This window comes from Mobula birostris, chromosome 6 (genome assembly GCF_030028105.1).
Source record: "Mobula birostris isolate sMobBir1 chromosome 6, sMobBir1.hap1, whole genome shotgun sequence".
NCBI lineage: Eukaryota > Metazoa > Chordata > Chondrichthyes > Myliobatiformes > Myliobatidae > Mobula > Mobula birostris.
In genome coordinates this window covers 112,541,915-112,560,648 of record NC_092375.1, presented here as the reverse complement: position 1 = coordinate 112,560,648, position 18,734 = coordinate 112,541,915, and the positions used below count along the sequence as shown (strand labels likewise).

General features: G+C 46.2%; 1 protein-coding gene across 1 annotated transcript in view; it reads right to left on the bottom strand.

Moving 5' to 3' along the window:
* Positions 1-206: 206 nt before the first annotated feature.
* The window catches only part of desmb (desmin b), a 31,547-nt gene continuing 13,019 nt past the window's right edge, over positions 207-18,734 (bottom strand). Inside the window, exons 2-9 of the mRNA XM_072261012.1 lie at positions 16,665-16,725; positions 13,346-13,441; positions 12,843-13,004; positions 8,637-8,762; positions 7,326-7,546; positions 6,434-6,477; positions 6,255-6,340; positions 207-5,434 (exon numbers count right to left, since the gene is read on the bottom strand). Coding sequence (XP_072117113.1) covers positions 5,393-5,434; positions 6,255-6,340; positions 6,434-6,477; positions 7,326-7,546; positions 8,637-8,762; positions 12,843-13,004; positions 13,346-13,441; positions 16,665-16,725 — 838 coding nt within the window. The 3' untranslated portion in view covers positions 207-5,392. The remainder of the gene's footprint in view (positions 5,435-6,254; positions 6,341-6,433; positions 6,478-7,325; positions 7,547-8,636; positions 8,763-12,842; positions 13,005-13,345; positions 13,442-16,664; positions 16,726-18,734) is intronic.

Below are 18,734 nucleotides of genomic sequence, written 5' to 3'. Positions count from 1 at the left end.
CAGTGGTGGGCTGCTCCCTGCACATCATTGTTGCTTTTTACTGTATGCTTATGAGAAAAGCTAATCATATCAGTATAATGAACCATATGGATGACTTACAAAGTCAGGTTTATCACTATTGTGCAGTACGTATGCAATAGTAAACCTATACCCTTATGCTCTACCACTGTGCACACAGACATACAGGAAAAAGCAGAGGCAGCAGGTGGAAGTGGAGGTTTAATACAAGTGTTCACATCTACAAAAGAGAAATGGTTATCAGAGACAGGAAGATCACCAGGGCAGAGAGGCTGCCACAGAACCAGGTGAGTGATGGGAACCCGATTTTACCCACTGCGGCGTCGCAGCCTGGAAGGATATAATAGCATAGAAGAAGTAAGAAAAGAAGGCCATTTTGTCTCTTGCAAGGGACTATCATTCAGTAAAATGACTGCCCTTTCACCTCTGTGTCTCTTTCCACATCTCCTGATTCCCACAACGTCCAAACATTTTTTTTTGACATCTGTGATTGAGGCTCCACAATTCTTCTGCACTAAGTATTCCAAAGACTCACTGTCCTCCACATGAAGGAACACCATTCATTTCTGTCTGAATTTTGAGTCAGTGGCTCGTTGCTATTGACGACCAGGTCATTAGCTCCACCTCTAACCCCTCAGGCCCTGTCAGAATTCACTTCAATGAGATCACAATATGTTCATCTAAAGTCAGAGTATAGACCCCATCTCTCTTCCTGGAACAGACAGGGGGGTCACTCAGACAGAGGGGCCACCGAATTAAAATATGGCGCACCAGAAACCCATCCAGTGAAACTTTACTGTACTCCTATTTCAAGGAGCCAAATTGGGACGGCACAGAGATTAGCGTAACATTATTACAGCGTCAGTGACCCAGGTTCAGTTCCTGCCACTGTCTGCAAAGAATTTGTACATTCTCCCCGTGACCTTGCAGGTTTCCTCCGACATCCCAGAGATGTACAGGTTAGTAGATCAATGGGCCACGTGTGTAATTGGGTGGCATGTTTGGATAGAAGGGCCTGTTAATGTGCTGTGTCTCTAAATGAAATAAAGATTCAAGAGGAACTTCAATAGGACCTTGTTAAGAGACCAAACTTTCATAGATGAGAAGAAAGATCTTAGCAGATGGAGGGCATCTCTTTCAAGTAACTTGATGGGCTGAATAGACTTCTGTATTAAATGCTCACCTTTTCTACTAAATTAACTATAGGAAGCTCTTATACACCTGCTCTACCCCGAAACCATTGCTATAAATGGTAAGAAAATATAATTTTCCATGAAATTTTATTCAGATACTTTTAACTCCCTGAATTCTGGTACAGTGACGTAGTTGGCCGGTGTACCATCACACCCTGTATGGAGGTAGTACAGAAGAGATTTACCAGGTTGCTGCCTAGATCAGAGAGCATGTCTTATGAGGTTAAGTTGAGTGAGCTCAGGCTTTTCCCTTTGGAGTGAAGGAGGATGAGAGGTGGCTTGACAAAGGTGCACAAGATAATAAGAGGCATGGATAGAGTGGACAGCCAGTGACTTTTACCCAGGGCAGAAACAACAAATAGGAGGGGGCTTAATTTTAATGTGGTTGGAGAAAAGCATAGGAGGGGTGACGTTAGAAGTAGGAGTTTTTACACAGAGAGTGGTGGGTATGTCGAACATACTGCCAGGGATGGTGGTCGGTTCATGGCTGGTGCTTGGTTTGTGGGGGAGCGGGGTTCCTTGATCAAGGTGATTTGATTAGTTGGCTTGCCTATCAGCAGGTTGGTGTTGCTGGTTCTGCAGGATTAGACCCTGGGGGAGAGGGAAATAGACTACCACCACCTCCCACAAACCCCCAGTGTCCAAGCCCACATTAAGTCCTATTTTCCCACCACTCCTACTCCTGACCCACACCAATCCTTGGTCTTGTCCTCCTTTGCTGTCTATGCCCCTCCCTTCCTCTGTAACCTCCTCTTGCCCCTACAACCCTACTCTCCTCCAATCCAGGGCAGCACGGGAGCCTAGCGGTTAGCATAATGCTTTACAGTGTCAGAGTTCGGGGTTCAACTCTGTTCATCTTTAAGGAGTTTGTACGTTTTCCCCATATCTGCGCGAGCTTCCTCTGAGTGCTCTGGTTTCCTCTCACATTCCGCTGATGTACGAGTTAGTGTTAGTGAGCTTGGGCATGCTGTGTTAGCGCTGGAAGCTTGGCGACACTAGAACATCTTCAGACTATGTTGGCCATTGATGCAAAACACTGCATTTTACTGTAGGTTTCAATGTACGTGTGACAAATAAAGTTAATCATTACCTCTACCCTGGACACAGACCAATCTCTGTTCTGTCCTCACAACTCTTCCACTATCTTTGCCCCTCCTTTTGTCTGTCACCTCCCGAGCCCTACAACCCTTCGCGATCTTTACTCCCATCTAGTCCTGGCCTTCGGCTCTTCCCCAAGTTTGGTCACTGTGCCTTTGGTGGCCGCATCTCTGGCTACCAGAGCCTCGAGCCCCGGCATCCCCTTTGCATCTCCTTGTTTAGCCACCCCTTTAAAGCCCACCCTGCTTTAGTTATTCCTCTGACATGGGCCGATGACTGAAAGAGTTGAAGGGAACCCGAGCAGGAATCTTCTTCACTCAGAAGGTAGTGTGAGAGTGGAACAAGCTGCCAGCTAGAATGCCAGACGCAGGTTCCACTGCAGCATTTAAGAGAAGTTTGGATAAGTACATGGATGGTGGGTGGGTGGGAGGGAGGGATAGGACCCAGGCTCATTTTTTTAATATAGAGAGAGGGGTGGCTGGATGGAACATGCTGCCAGGGGTGGTGGTAGAAGTAGACACATTAGGGGCATTTAAGGGACTCTTAGATAGGAACATGGCTGTTAGAAAAATGGAAAGACGTGTGTGAGGAAAGAGTTAGATTGATCTTAGAGTAGGTTAAAATGTCAGCACAACATTGGGGGTTACAGCCTGTGCTGTACTGTGTTGTACTGTTCTATGTTCTACGGGGTGTCCTTCACCCCTAACCTGGTGTGGGTGGGACTGAGGTGGAACCACCAGTCTCTTGAAGTGACCTCAGAGTGCTGGGAGTGAGTACAGAGTGCCTGACCACTGCATCACTTTGGCACTGAAGAAAAATGAAATTCCCCTTCCCACCTCACAGCCCCCTCCATCTCCAGATCGAATCATACAGCACCAAAACAGGCCCAACGGCTTCATGCCACCCAAAAAGCACATCCAAGTTCGTTCCATTTGCCCACATTCCATTTACTGCCATAGCGTTACGCTAACTGCTCTTCTTCCATGTTGCCCGCTCAGAGAAACTGGGTAAATGAGTGGCTGTTGGTTGGCGTAGACTCGATGGGCTGAAGTAACATGATTGGATGCTGTATCTTCCCACAACTCTGAGCCAGAGGAGGGAGGGAGGATTGATAGAGGGTGTTGGCAGTAGGAACACCACGCAGAGGGAGCAAATGGCCATTCTGAGGCTGTAAATTCAGTATGGAAGGATATCACAATGCACTAAGAATTAACCAGACCAGCTCAAATGTCTACATCAAAGCCATGAGCACAATGGATCGTCCAAGAACAAAGCCTAGAGATGACTATGTCTCCATCACCCTCCTACAGAAAGATTTAGTTTGAGGAGGGTGATGGCAGAGGGGGATGCCACAGTTAGGAATCCCGGTGGTCCCCAGCAAATCTCTGTTGAATGTGGCCAATTGATCCACCTGGAGAAAGGACCTTGCACCTTATTGATTACCTGCACTGCATTTCCTCTGTAACACTTCACTCTGTTATTGTTTTGCCTTGTACTACCTCAATACCCTGTGTAATGGAATAATAAACAAGAGATTCTGCAGATGCTGGAAATCTTGAGCAACGCACACAAAATGCTGGAGGAGCTCAACAGGTCAGGCAGCGTCTATGGAGGGGAGAAAAAACAGTTGATGTTTCAGGCCGAGACCTTTCATCAGGACTGGAAAGAATATGGCTGAAGGCAGAATAAGAACACAAGATATTCTGCAGGCGCTAGAAATCTTGAGGCAGAATAAGGTAGTAGGAGTTAGGGGGGAGGATTACAAGCTGGCAGGTGATAGGTGACACCAAGTGAGGGAGGAAGATGGGTAGGTGGGGAGGGGTGATAAAGTGAGAAGCTAGGAGGGGATAGGTGATAGAGGTGAAGAGCTGAAGAAGGAGGAATCTGATACTGTGGATCATGGAGTAAAGAGAAGGAGGAGATGTGATGGGCAGGTAAAAAGTGAGGGGTGAGAAGGGGACCAGAATGTGGGATGGAAAAGAGAGAAGGAGGGAAGGGGAGAGATTACCAGAAGTTGGAGAAATCAATATTCAGGTTGGAGGCTAGCTAGATAGAATATGAAGTGATGTGTATGAACAATATTCCAGACTAGCTTTTAACTCTACCTCAGTAATGTAATAATAAACCAATTCTAATTCTAATGCCGATAGGAGTGGAACAGGAATCAATAATGGCTTCTTTTGGCAAAGGGTGGTGAGTCTAATTGTCACAGACTGCCGTGGAAGCCAAGTCAATAGGTATATTTAAAGCAGGGGTTGACAGACTCTTGTAGTAAGGGTGTCAAAGGTTACAGGGAGAAGGCAGGCGAATGGGGTTGAGAGGGATAGTAAGTGACCCATGATGGAATGTCAGAGCAGACTGGATGGGCTGATTGGCCTAATTTGGCTTCTATATTTTATGGTCTTATGGCAGGATGATCAGAGTCTTCCTCTGGCCCATCCCTATTTCCCCCTGAGAAATCCAGGAATGGCTTCTGTGCTGAGGAGGGAATGGGGGCCCATCAGATGCGGTTGGTGTTTCCCCACTAATCCTCACAGTCCCACATCCCTGCACACTCTGGTCCAATTCTTGATAGATTATAAACATGGGAGGGGCATAAACTCTGTTGCTTGACTGGTTGTGGAGCCTCCATCACTGAGGGTTCTCAAGGCCGACAGGTGGATATTTGGAAAAATCCAGAACCCCAGGATCAGGCAGGGGAGTGGAAATGAGACATGGGGGCAGACATGGCCTTCCTGAAAGGGTCTCATTGCTGAGATGGTCAAGTTCTCGATATCTCTGTTCTTAGACGGGCGTTGTCCATGTTACGAAATCGGACTGTCTCTTTCCCGTGGTCTTTGAAGCCACACAACATGTGACTCTCCACTAACGTTGGCCGACAGCTCCCTTTGGCTGGCTTCTGAGGCACGTTGTCATTGTCCCGTCCTGTGTGTGCGTGTGTGTATGTCTGTGTGTGCGCGTGTTGTTGCTGTTAACCTGGTAGATAGCTGGTGGTGGGTGAGGTGGGGGAGGTGGGGTGAGGGAAGGTGTGGCATGGAGTCCAGGGTCAGGTGATACGTCTGGTACATCTCTCGCTCTGGGGTTTAAGACAGCTCCTGTTGCTGCTGTGACGACTCACTGATCAGCTGGTAGGGTGAGAAAGGGAGAGAACAACACATTAGTGATTGGGACAGGGTGGAGTGGAGGGGGGGGGAATGAGGGGCAGAGAGAATTGTACATGTGACAAATAAAACTAATTTAATATAGTCTAGTCTCTTCTGCCAGCACATGGTCCATATCCCTTCATTCTCTACATATTCATGCACCTATCCAAGAACATTAAACTGTTGGATTTGCCTCAACAGCAGATTTCAGGCACACCCACTGTGTTTGAACAACCTTTCCCTACATATCTCCTTTGAACCTGCTCCCTCCCTTACTTTAAATGCACGCCCCCTAATATTTGACATTTTCACCCTGGGATAATAGGTGTCAGCTCACTAGTCTATCTATGCCTCTCATGATTGTATAATCTTCTATCAGGTCTCCCCATTGCTTCATAGAAGGCAACCAAATTTTATCCACGTGGTCCAAAACATTTAGGACTTCCTGTGGTAACAAGAGGGTCATACAATTTCAAGCTCGTTTTTAAAAAAGTCTTTTCTTTGACTCTCGTCTTCCTCTCTCTGCTTCTTTCTTCTGCCTCTTTCAGTTTCACTCCTTTCCCTGCCCCCCACACTTTAAATCTTTCTCTCCCCAACTCCCTTTCTCTCTCACTTGCTTACTCTTTCCTTATAATTGCTTACTTTCTCTGTTCCCTCTCTCAATATCCCCCTCACTTTCTCTCCCTCGCTTGCTCTCCCTCACTCTCTCTCTTCTCCCTCCATCCCTCTTTAATTTTCTCTCTTTTCTTCCCATTCCTGCTCTTCCTTCCTTCTCTCCCTCCAAACACACCATGATGCTCACCTCTCCGTCTCTGGTCTCATAAGTCTTGATGGTCACGGTCTTCTTGGTGTGGAGCTCCGCATGGCGAGGCTGCTCAGGACTGGTCTCTGGAATGTAATGCATCACAGGTTTACTCCCGCATTGACAGCAACAGCCATAGGAATGAAGCTGATGCCATTAGGAGCAGGATATTAACCTACCTCTGAAACTCAGACTTGAAAATGACTGGACAGGCAGCACAATCCTAAAATAAAAGCAAGTAACGAGAGATTACAAATACTACCAGGCAAGAGAATTGACACACTATCAGAGGAACTGTACTGAGGGAGGGTCACACTGTGGGAGTGTTGGCTCAGAGATAGTCACACTGAGGGAGGGACTGTACTTGTGTATTTAATATTTCAGTAATATTTGAGTAGTATTGTAAACATATTGTTTGATCAAGCATTCTTTGTTTACATAACTCATTAAAGGTTATACGTAAAAGTATGTGAATGGCATACGTCATTACGTCACCAAGTCATAAGTGTGCACCTCACTAAAGTAAAAACTGAGTGTACACAAGTTATCCCCAGCTTCATGTTTTTCTTTCAATTAGTTTTATGTTTTGGAGTAACAAAACAACAGTACTGGAGGGGCAGGAGTTGGGGGGGGAGGGGGAGGTCACACTATGGGAGGGGCAGTACTGAGGGAGCATCACACTGTGCAAAGGGTGGTACTGAATGTCCTGGTAGGCTTGCTCCTGGGCCTGGTCAAGATGGCCATTCATGGCTCTAGATAGCAGGCTGTTGAGGGCTTTGCCCAAGCCAACTGCTGCCCCTCTTCAGGGGCTACAATTGTGCCAGGGTATCCTTGGAGAGGGAGCATGTGAGGATGGGTAATTTCCTTGAACGGTGGGCCTCCCAGAGAAATGAGTTCATTATAGATGGCAATAACTTGATTTTAATTTAAATCCCTTAACTGTATTGTAACCTATAATCTTTGTGTGATTTGTATTTGAATAAGGTTTTGTATATTTGTAAACAGAAAGGGACAGTACTGAGGGAGGGTCACACCGTGGGAGGGACAGGAATGCCAACACCATGGACCCACCTGCTCTCTTCTCCCTCCAGCAGCTTCCTGTAGGTAGCAATCTCCACATCCAGCGCCATCTTGACATTGAGGAGGTCCTGGTACTCTCGAAGATGCCTGGCCATCTCGTCCTTCAGATGACGGATCTCATCCTCCAGCCGCGCGATCGTGTCTGTGTAGCCCGCTGCCTCATTGGCAAACCTGTCCTCCATCTCCCTCAGCTGGCGCATCAGTGATTCGTTCTGCAGGAAAGAGGTCAGAATCAGGGACAGAATGAGCAGGAGGATCAAAATCAGAATCAGAGACACAGATCAGAGATTCTGCAGATGCTGGAAATCCAGACCAACACACACACACACACACACAATGCTGGAGGAACTCAACAGGTCAGGCGGCATCTACGGAGAGGAACAAACAATTGGTAGGTACATGGATGGGAGGGGTATAGAGGGTTATGTAGGTGGGACAATGTGGAGTAACAGTTTAGCATGGACTAGATGGGCAGAAGGGCCTGTTTCTGTGCTGTATGTTGGACCAGTGTAAATGGGTGGCAATGGTCAGTAACGAGGTTGTAGGCCAAAGGCTCACTTCCATGCTATATCTCTCCATGACTCAAGATGCTCGAGTGACACTTGCCCTGGAACTGTGAATGAATTAAAAATAACTCATCTATTTGCAGAAAGTTTGCCAAGTAATGATAAACACAAGAGGTTCTACAGATGCCGGAAATCCAGAGTACCCACACAAGATGCTGGAGGAAGCCAGCAGGTCAGACAGCATCTACAGAGAGCAATAAAGAGGCAATGTTTTAGGCCGAGACCCTTCCTCAGGACCAGTTGCCAGGGTAATTACTTCCCAGAAACTGAGTGGAGCCACAGGTGGTGGAGACTGTCTCAGATTTCCAGCACAGACTGCTTCAACCTTCATCCTGTGGTCTTAGAATTGAGATAGAGGGAAAAAGGGCAGAACAATGACAACCCAGAGGTATAGAAACACCAACAGAAGCTCCAAAGACCTCATCCCTAGGAGAGGAAGGATCTAGGAGAAAGGGCTGCACCTGGGGATGACCTGTAAGTCTGGCCCAGGACAGAGGGCTCTGGTGAGTTGCTGTTGGCGGTCTATGCCCCCGTAGGGGTTAAGTAAGCAAGCAAGTGTGGAATGTCCCTATGTGCCTACAGATTGCCACTGTTCTCCCTGAAATGCCGGCATTACTCAGTGTCGCAGCTCGGATTTCTCACCAGCTGGTGACATGTGGTGCGGAGGTGCATGGGTTTGTGGTAGAGCACTTGGTGACAGGTTGGGTGGGGAAGGGGAAAATCAGCAGATACTCACGGATCCCTTAAGGGCATCAATCTCGCAGGTGTAGGTCTGGATCTGGTGACGGAACTCCATCGCCTCCTGCTTCGCCTGGCGCAAGGCATCATTGTTCTTGACTGCACTCTGATTCAGATCTGCTACCTGTGACCAAAGATGAGGGAAGGCAAGCAGTAAACCATGGTGGTCCTCCTCAAACTCTGACCCTCTTCTCCCATCAGACAGCAGCCCCTCCTTATGGAGATAACACCCTCCCATCACCACCCACACTCTGACACAGTATTGAATCCAGCCACGATTGAAAGCTTATTTTGATGTGCATACACCGATGGACCCCCATCACCTAGGCCAGGCTGCCATCTGGAAGAAGGCGGGGAAGCCCCAGGACTCTCACCACCAGGTTCAGGGACAGTTATTCCCCTCAACCATCAGGCTCTTGAACCAATTGGGATAACTTCACTCAGCTTCACCTGCCCCATCACAGCACTGTTCCTGCATTCTATGGACTCACTTTCAGCGACTCTTCATCTCATGTTCTCGATATTTATCTTTTTTTTTTCCTTTTGTGTTAGCACACTTCATTGTCTTTTGCAAATTGGTTGTATGTCCATCCTTTTGGGCATGTGCTTTCATTGATTCTATGGATTTACTTGGTATGAGTACAAGAAAATGAATGGCAGGGTTGTATATGGTCATATATTTGTACTTTGACTATGTGACAAATACATTAATTTTTTAAACCTTTATTTGTCTACCTGCATTGGATGTTCCCTAACTGTAGCACTATATTCTGCATTCTATGTTTCTTGTTACTCTTGGTGGACATAGATGGAATGATTTATCTGGACGACAGACAGACAAAAGCATTTAAACCACAAGACCGAGGAGGAGAATTGGGCCATTCAGCCCATCATGTCCACTCCATCTTCCCACCATGGCTTATCATCCCTCTCAGCCCCATTCACCTGCCTCCTCTTCGTAACATCCGACACCCTTACTAATCAAGAATCGATTAACCTCGGCTTTAAATGTACCCAATAACTTCAGCCTCAGACTAGATAAATTCCACCTCATACAGCATCTGTTCTAAAGAGCTGTCTTTCTTTCCTAAGGCTATGCCCTGTGGTCCTAGGCTCTCCCACTATAGGAAACATCCTACCCACATCCACTATCTAGGCCTTCCAAAACTGCTCACAATAATCAAAGTGCAGCCTGACCATACTTTATAAAGCCACACATCACATCCTTGCTTTTATATTCGAGTCCTCTTGAAATGCATGTTAACATTACATTTCTTCCTCAGCCTGCAGCTTACCCTTTAGGGAATCCTGCATAACAGCTCCCAAGTCCCTTTTCACCTCTGATTTCTGAATGTGCTCTCCATTTAGAATAATCCTTTTATCAAAATGTATGCATCTCAGCTATCCGTGACAATTCTAAACTAATTATCATTTCCTAGCAATTGGAAGTGAAGTTCAGGATATATGGGGTGGATATACTTTCACGATCAAGGGTCAAGTTTATTTCAAAGTACATTTATTGTCTAAGGACGCATACATTATACAACCTTCATATTTATCTCCTTATAGGCAACTACAAAGCAAGAAACCCAAAAGAACTCATTTAAAAAAAAGACTAAAACCCAATGTGGAGACAGACAGAGACAGAGAGAGAGAGAGACAGAGAGAGACAGAGAGAGACAGAACATGCAAACAAAGCAGCTGGAGCAGGCCCAGAGCCTCAGCCTCAGTTCATCACATAGTGTCCCTGAACCTAGAGACACGAAGCCCCCCCTGGAGCAGCCAGAGCCTCAGCCTCAGTGCGGCAAAGAGCAGAGTAAACATCACGAAGCAGTGAGCAGAACCAGCCCGGTCCCAACACCCTGCCTTTTCAATCCATCCAGGCCCGGTGTTTAAATCGTCCACTCTTTCTAGGACCCAGGCCCTTTCACTTCGACGTGTTTTGGGCCCGGACGCCGTCACCAGGTTTCGGTGCAGACTGACCTTTCCAAATCAATCAAACCTTGCTTTCGGTTTAGGTGGACAGGTTCCTCCAGTCTGCTCGCTCCAACTCAGACTCCATCTTGATCAACCTCACTCCCACATGCACGTTTTGATCCTCAACTAGCCTTTGCTCACCTCTTCATTGTTTGCGATGATCATTGACCGTAATTATTTACATAAAAAGTTTATTAATAAAGTACCTTGTAGTACTTCTTGCTTTGAAAACCACCAGTAAGTTGTCACTCGTCCTCAGTAGTGCCATCTTAAACCTGAACTATATTTGCCATATTCAGATCCTCTATTCACAGTTTCATGATCTCGCAAATTTCTGCAGTTGTACCAGAGAAAGCATTCTAATCGGATCTTTTTTTGGCCCTCTTTTTGCACTACTTGTTTAATTTAATTATATACATATATTTCTTATTGTAGTTTATAATTTTTTTTATTATTATGTATTGCAATGTAATGGTTGTCCGTCGAATCCAACAATGACAGGAAACCAGTGCAGAGAGTTTTTAAAGTGGAAAAGCTGTTTTACTGGGGCAGTTCCACTCTCCTGACCTTGGAAGTCTGCATCCAGAAATATAAGTAGTTATCACAGACTGGGGAGTCCCTTGGTGACGAGGATGACCATCACACCTTCTCTGCCTCGTCATGCCCCTCGCTCCCCAGGAAGTGTTGCAGAACTGCCTTCCTGGTTGTTGGATCTCACAGTTGATCTCATTAGCCCAGTCCACCGTAGCTGACTTCATATGCTAGGACAGGCATATCTCCATCTCACTGGGGTACGAGGCCTGCTGGCTGCGCTCGCCTGGTTTAACCCGCCTGTTGAAGCAGTGTACTGGGGTGTGGCCGCTGTCGCATGCAAACAGCTGCTCAGGCGAGAGCTGAGAGCCGAATTGGTATGGACCAAAGGTGAGAGCTGCCCCAGAATGGACACAAGCCCCTTCACCAGAGATGCTACCCCTCCCTGCTCACCTCAGGCACCCGCAAAACAACCGGCTTCACAACATATTGTATACCAGTGATATTAAACCCGATTCTCATTCAGTTGAAGGAAGGTCAGTGAAACCTTGGTGGGCAAAGGAAATGTTTGAAAGATAACATCAAAAATCAGCCTGATGAAATCCAACATTACTTCTAAAAACGGGGAAGACATTGCACTCAGTAGATACACCCGGGGGAAATCTGTTTGGGGGTAGCTGTGCTACTTGAGAACAATCTTCGCTGTATTGCAGAGAACAAGTGGTAGCTGTGAAAGGAGAGATTGAACAACCAAAAGACCCGACTACTAACCACAGCCACCACTTACTGTTGTTCACTCTGCACCAGAATATGTGGATCTCAGATCGGCCTCTACAGCCCCCTGAGCAACCGCCAATAGACAACCTCATCACACTCACCTCCACTGATTGCCTATCATTAGGAATTTGCTGTGCTGTTTTGGAATGACATGCAACAAAACAGCATTCAACAGTTATAAAGATTAAAGAATTGTATAAAGAACAAAGAAATGGATTATATACAAATAAAAAAAGCTAAAAAAATGTTATATATTAAAGGACTGATATTGAGTAAAATTTGCATGAGTACATAAATATCGGAAAGTATTTACAATGAATACAGCATTATAAAAAGTGGTTTAGAGTGTTTACAGTGCAGTACAGTGACTGAGGTACTAGATAGAGGCGGGTGGGGAGGCCAACTAGAATGGTTAATCAGATTAAGAGCCCGGGGGAAAAAACTTTTAAGATGGTGTTAAGGTTTTGTTTTAAGAGATCTATAGCGCTTTTCAGAAGGGAGTTTTTGGGAGAGTCACTTTACAGTACGCGTAGTGACCGCAATAATTTTCCTGCCTGCTTCGGGATACACGCAAGTCCTGCAGTGATGGTAGACTGTAGCCAATGACCTTTGCTGCTGACATGACAGTTCACTGTAGCTTTCATGTTTTCTGAGAGGATGATGCACCAAACCAGACGGTAATGGCTGTCAATAATTGAGTCAGACAGAAGGAAACCATTCAGCCCATCAGTTGGGAACAACAATCCACCAACACAACAGGTGGAGAGTTCCAACCTTGACCCCGCTCCCCCTCACCGGCAAACTGACCACCCCTCTCCCACCCACTCCATCATTGGAGCTCCTTCCCCACCCCATGTGTACACACAGTGAGCCCATCCCAACCCCTCCTCCTCACCCCACTACCTTCTGCCACACCAACCTTTGACTTGTACCACTCCTCGGCCTCCTGGACATTCTTGGCCGAGATGGACTCGTACTGCGCACGGATATCACGCAGGGCAGCGGTGAGGTCTGGCTTGGCCATGTCGATGTCCACTTGGATCTGCTGCTCCTGGAGCTGAGCCTGCAGTTCCTGCAGTTCCTGCAGGAGGGGAAAGGGATGGTTACACAGCAAATCCCCAACCCATTTCTTGGAGCTCCCTCACACTCAACTCAAGGTTGAGTCGAGAACTGTAGGTCACAGGTGAAGGGTGAAAGGTGAAATATTTAAGGGGAACATCTTCACTCAGAGGCTGGTGCAAGTATGGAATGAGCTGCCAGTAGAGTTGGAGGATGTGGGTTCATTTATTTATAATACATACTTCAAAACATACACTGGAAGATATCAATAGGGTTGAAAGAGCACAGAGAAAATTTACAAGGGTGTTGTCAGGAGGGGAGAGAGCGACAAATAGCAAAGCCCTGGAGAAGCTTCAGACTCACCTCCTCATGCACCTTTTTGAGGAATGCGATTTCCTCGTTGAGGGACTCGATCTTCCGCTCAAGTTCCAAGCGGGCCAGTGTGGCTGCATCCACATCCTGTGAGAAAGAGAGGCAGCTGCCTTGATTAACTCTGCTCAATTCTGTTGCTCAGTGAGTTGACGCCAGCTGCCAGCTGTCTGAAGCACATTCAAAAGTAAAGTAGCGAGCATTCAGATACTGACCCTGGGAAAAAGAGGCCACCCTGGGACACATTTCAGAGCCATTAGACCACAAGATTCAGGAGCAGAATTAGGCCATTTGTCCCATTAAGTCTGCTCTGCCATTCCATAATAGTTGATTTATTATCTCTCTCAACCCCATTCTCTTGCCTCTCCCCATAACCTGTGACTCCTTTACTAATCAAGAACCTAACGACTTCTGCTTTAAATATACCCAATGATATGGCCACCACAGGTGTCTGTGGCAAGGAATTCCACAGATTCACCATCGTCTGGCTAAAGAAATTCCTCCTCACCTCTGTTCTGGAGGGAAGTCCTTTGCTCTGAGGGCGTGCCCCCGGTACTAGACTCCACCACTATTGGAAACATCCTCTCCACATCCTCTCTACCCTTTCAATATTCGATAGGTTTCAATCAGATCTGCAGCCCCCCATCATTTTTCCAAACTCCAGTGAGTACAGGTCCAGAGCCATCAAACGCTCCTCATACATTAACCCTTTCATTTCTGGGAACATCTCCCGAACCTCCCCTGGACCCTCTCCATCACCAGACATCTTTTCTTAAATAAAGGGCCCAGAACTGTACACGATACTCCAAGTGCAGTCCGACCAATGCTTCAGCCATTGGCAGGACAAGCCTCATTCCCTGTTGACCCATCTCACACCAGCATCTCTGGAGCAGTGAAGGCCTTTATTTTAATGAAATTGATTAAATTACACACAAGAAATAATTTTATGGTGATTGGAGGAACGTATAAGGGAGATGGCAGAGCAGTAGGTGCGTGAAACACGCTGCCAGGGGTAGTGGTAGAGTCAGGTACGTTAGGAACATTTAAGAGGACAACATCGAACAGTACAGCCCACGAACAGGCCCTTCAGCCCACAATGCTGTGTGGCGCTAAATAAGTTAATGGATCTTAATTAAACTTCCACCACCAACCCCCCCCCCCCCAGCTGTTATAAGACTTTTGAACAGACCTCTTGTATGATAAAGCTGACCTCAAACTACCTGGCCATGGCCTTTGCACCCTATTATTTATCATTGGACTTTCTCTGTAACTGTAAAACTACACTCAGTGGCCATTTTGTTAGGTACACCAGTACACCTGCTCATTAATGCAAATACTGAATCAGCCAATCATGTGGCAGCAACCCAAAGCATAAAGGCATGTAGATAAGGTCAAGAGGTTCAGTTGTTCCGACTAAACATCTGAATGGGGAAGAAATGTGATCTGAGTGACTTTGACCATTGGTGCCAGATGGGGTGGTTTGAGTATCTCAGAGACTGCTGATCACCTGGGATTTTCACACACAACAGTCCCAAGAGTTTATTGAGAATGGTGCAAAAAACAAAAAAAATCCAGTGAGCATAAGTTCTTTGCACAAAAATGCCTTGTTAGTGAGAGAGGTCAGAGGGGAATGGCCAGACTGGTTCAAGCTGACAGGAAGGTGAATGCAATTCAGATAACCACTTGTTACAACAGTGGTGCGTAGGTAGGAATCTATGAATGCATAGCACATTGAACCTTGAAGTAGATGGGCTGCAGGAGCAAAAGACCACGAGCATACACTCAGTGGCTACTTCATTAGGTACAGGAGTAGTTAATAAAGTGGCTAGTGAATATATATTCTGCATTCTGTTATTGCTTTTCCCTTTGTGCCACCTCAATGTACATGCTGAGGTATGGCATGCAAAATAAAGGTTCTCGGTGTTATATTAGTAGATGTGATAATAATAAATCAATAATAATAATACTATATCAATACTAACGTCCTTCCCCATAAAGCTTAGCATTGGCTGCAGCACCATTCAGCATATACTCCTGCAGCCTGGAGCATACCAGCTGGCAGCACGCCCTTCTGGACATCTCACTGTGCTGGGAGACCAACAAGATTCATCCACAAACTTGGCTTTGTGACCAGGTTTGTGGACGATACAAAGATCAGTGAGGGGCAGGTGACACTGAGGAAACAGGGAGTCTGCAGAAGAACTTAAACAGATTAGGAGAATGGGCAATGAAGTGGCAGATGCAGTCAAGTCGTAGGGAGGTATATGGTCATGTACTTTGGTAGGTGAAGTAAAGACCAAAATTTTCTAAACAGGGAGCAAATTTAGAAATCAGAAGTGCAGAGGGACCAGAAAGTCCTCCTGCAGGATTCCCTAAAGGTTCATTTGCTGGTTGAGTCAGTGGTAAGGAAGGCAAATGCAATGTTAGCATTCATTTCCAGAGGACTAGAACATGAAAGCAAGGATGTAATGCTGTGGCTTCATAAAGCATTGGTCAACCGCACTTGTAGTACTGTGAGCAGCTCTGAGAGCCTTATCTAAGAAAAGATATGCTGGCATTGGAGAGGGTCCAGAGGAGGTTCATGAGAGTGACCCAGGAATGAAAAGGTTAACATATGAGGAGCGTTTGATGGCTCTAGGCCTGTACTCACTGGAGGTTAGAAGAATTGAGATGGGGGTGGTGGAAATCTCATTGAAACCTATCAAATATTGAAAGGCCTCGATAGGTTGGACATGGAGAAGATGTTTCCTATAGTGGGAAGTCTAGGACCGGAGGGCACAGTCTTCTATGACTTATGGTCTAAGTTTCAGGCAACGTGAAATGTACCTGGGAATCAGTAAGAGGTGGCAGTGTGGACACTTTTCAAGGCACAGGTTTTGGGAGAGGAAGCCAGCAGAGTGAAGGAGCATCTGGCTAGGAGCTTCCTCACACCTGACCACTACTGGCTCATGGTGAGAGGTGGAGGGCAAAAAATCTCCAACAGGCTACCCAAACCCAACCACTGAACACCGAACATCCACGAGCTGGTGTCTGGTGTATTTCATTGCATCGCTCTTCCAAGATGCCCATTCATCCCATACCCTTCCTTCAACCAATCAGAGCAATTGCTAGAAGAGCGTAATAGGTCATTTGGCCCAATGAGCCTGCTCTGCCATTCAGTCATGACTTGTCTCAGGAAGTGAATAATTATCGTAGGATTACCAGCTTCTGTCCTGCTCTGGCACCCAACAACCAGCTTCCTCTCCATTTCCACAACGGCACCTATAACGGAAAAACTATGGGGTTCAGGGACATGATCAGATGCAGGACTTACATGTCGGAAAGCAGCCAGGTTATGCTCTGCCTCCTCCTTGAGTTGAATCTCCTCTTGTAATCTGCAAGAGATGAGAAAGTCCAGGTGATCACCACCCGAGCCTCTGTCTGTCCCTCTCTAGCCTGACAAAAGTTTATAAAATTACGCAGGGCACTGACAGAGCAGACAGAAACTCTTTCTCGAGGTAGAAATGTCAGGTACTGTACAGAAGACACGGTATTTCAGGTGAGGGGGAAATTTTAAAGGAAGTGTGTGAGCAAAGTTTATTTTACATAGAGAATGTTGGGTCTCTGGGAAGTGCTGTCGGGGTGGTGGTGATGGAAGGAGCAGCTATGACTGTGGTGTCAGATAGACACACGAATACACTGGGAATGAGGGATTTTGATCTTGAGTAGCAAAAGAGAATTAGTTTAATTCAGCATCATATCAAGTGCAAACATTGTGGACTGAAGGGGCCACTGTCTGTTTTGTACCAATTTTAAAACATTATTTTTATTTAGAAATACAGGAAGGTAGCACCCCCCCTCTGGCCCACGGTGCACGGTGCTCAGTTACACCCATGCGAACAATCAACTTCAGAGATAGGAGCAAAGTTAGCCCATTCAGCCTACCGAGTCTGCTCCAGCATTCTGGATGGCTTTGGGATGTGGGAGGACCCTGGAACACTTGGAGGAAACCCACGTGGTCACAGAGAGAACGTACGCACTGCTTTCAGACAGCGGCGGAATGGAATGGGAGTGGCTGGCATTTTGGTAGCATTAACGCTTATTGCCACACTCTCATGCCACCCTGTATTGTTTATCTTCTAATCCTCATTACGCTAAGCTGAAAGGCTCACTGGGTTATTTCAGACAGCACTTAGGATACAGTGCATCTGGAGCTATAGAAGCAGGTTATTTGGTAGTCAGCCTGGAGTCATCCCGACTACCCAATACCAGTGTACACTGGGTTACAAACACCCAAGTCATGGACAGCAACAAGCTCCTGTAAGGTTATTAATTTTAAGGTCAAACATATGAACATATATACACCTGTCCACTCCTCTCTCTCCCCTCCCCGCTTCTCCCTTTCCATCTTTCTTTCCCTTCCTTTCCATTATGTGCTTTTGGTGCTGTTTATTATGATACCGAAGAGACACTAGAAACTACAGACGTTGGAATCTGGAGCCACAAACAAACTGCTGAAGGAAGTCAACAAGTTAAGCAGCATCTGTGGGGAGGGATGAAGGTGTTGTTGATGTTTTTGGGTTGAAACCCTGCATCAGGACTTAATTCCAAAATGTGTACAATTCCTTCCCCCCACCCCCTTCAGAACCTGAGTAAAAGGGAAAAGTAGTTTTGATTAGGACTTCATTTCCTGGAGCAAAGGAGAATGGAGGAGAGATCTTATTGGCATGTACAAAATTACGAGGGGTATAGATTGGATAAATGATTGCAGGATTTTTCCTCTCGGGTTGGGTCAGACTAGAACCAGAGGGCATAGGGTAAGGTTGAAAGGTGAAATATTTAAGGGAACCCTGAGGGGGAACTTCTTGATTCAAAGGGTGGTGACAGTGTGGAACATGTTGCCAGAGGAAGTAGTGGATGCAGGTTCAATTAGACCATAAGACCTTGAGGTAATTGGAGCAGGACTAGGTCATCCAGAACCTTCGCTGCCCTGACTAATCAAGAACCTATCAACCATTGCTTTAAATATACCCAATGACTTGGCCTCCACGGCCATCTGTGATAATGAATTCCACAGATTCACCACTCTTTGGTTAAAGAAATTCCTCCTCATCTCTGTTCTAAAGGGGCGCCCCTCTATTCCTAGGCTGTAACCTCTAGATTCCCCCACTATAGGATACATCTCTATCTAGGCCTTTCAATACTCGATAGGTTTCAATGGGATCCCCTCCTTATTTTTCCAAGCTCCAGCAGGTACAATCGCAGGCCCGTCAAATGCTCCTCATACATTAAACCTTTTCATTTCCATAACATATAAGTGACGTTACATGGAAAAGTACATGGATGAGAGGGATACAGATAGATAGATACTTTATTGATCCCAGAGGGAATTACAGTGTCACAG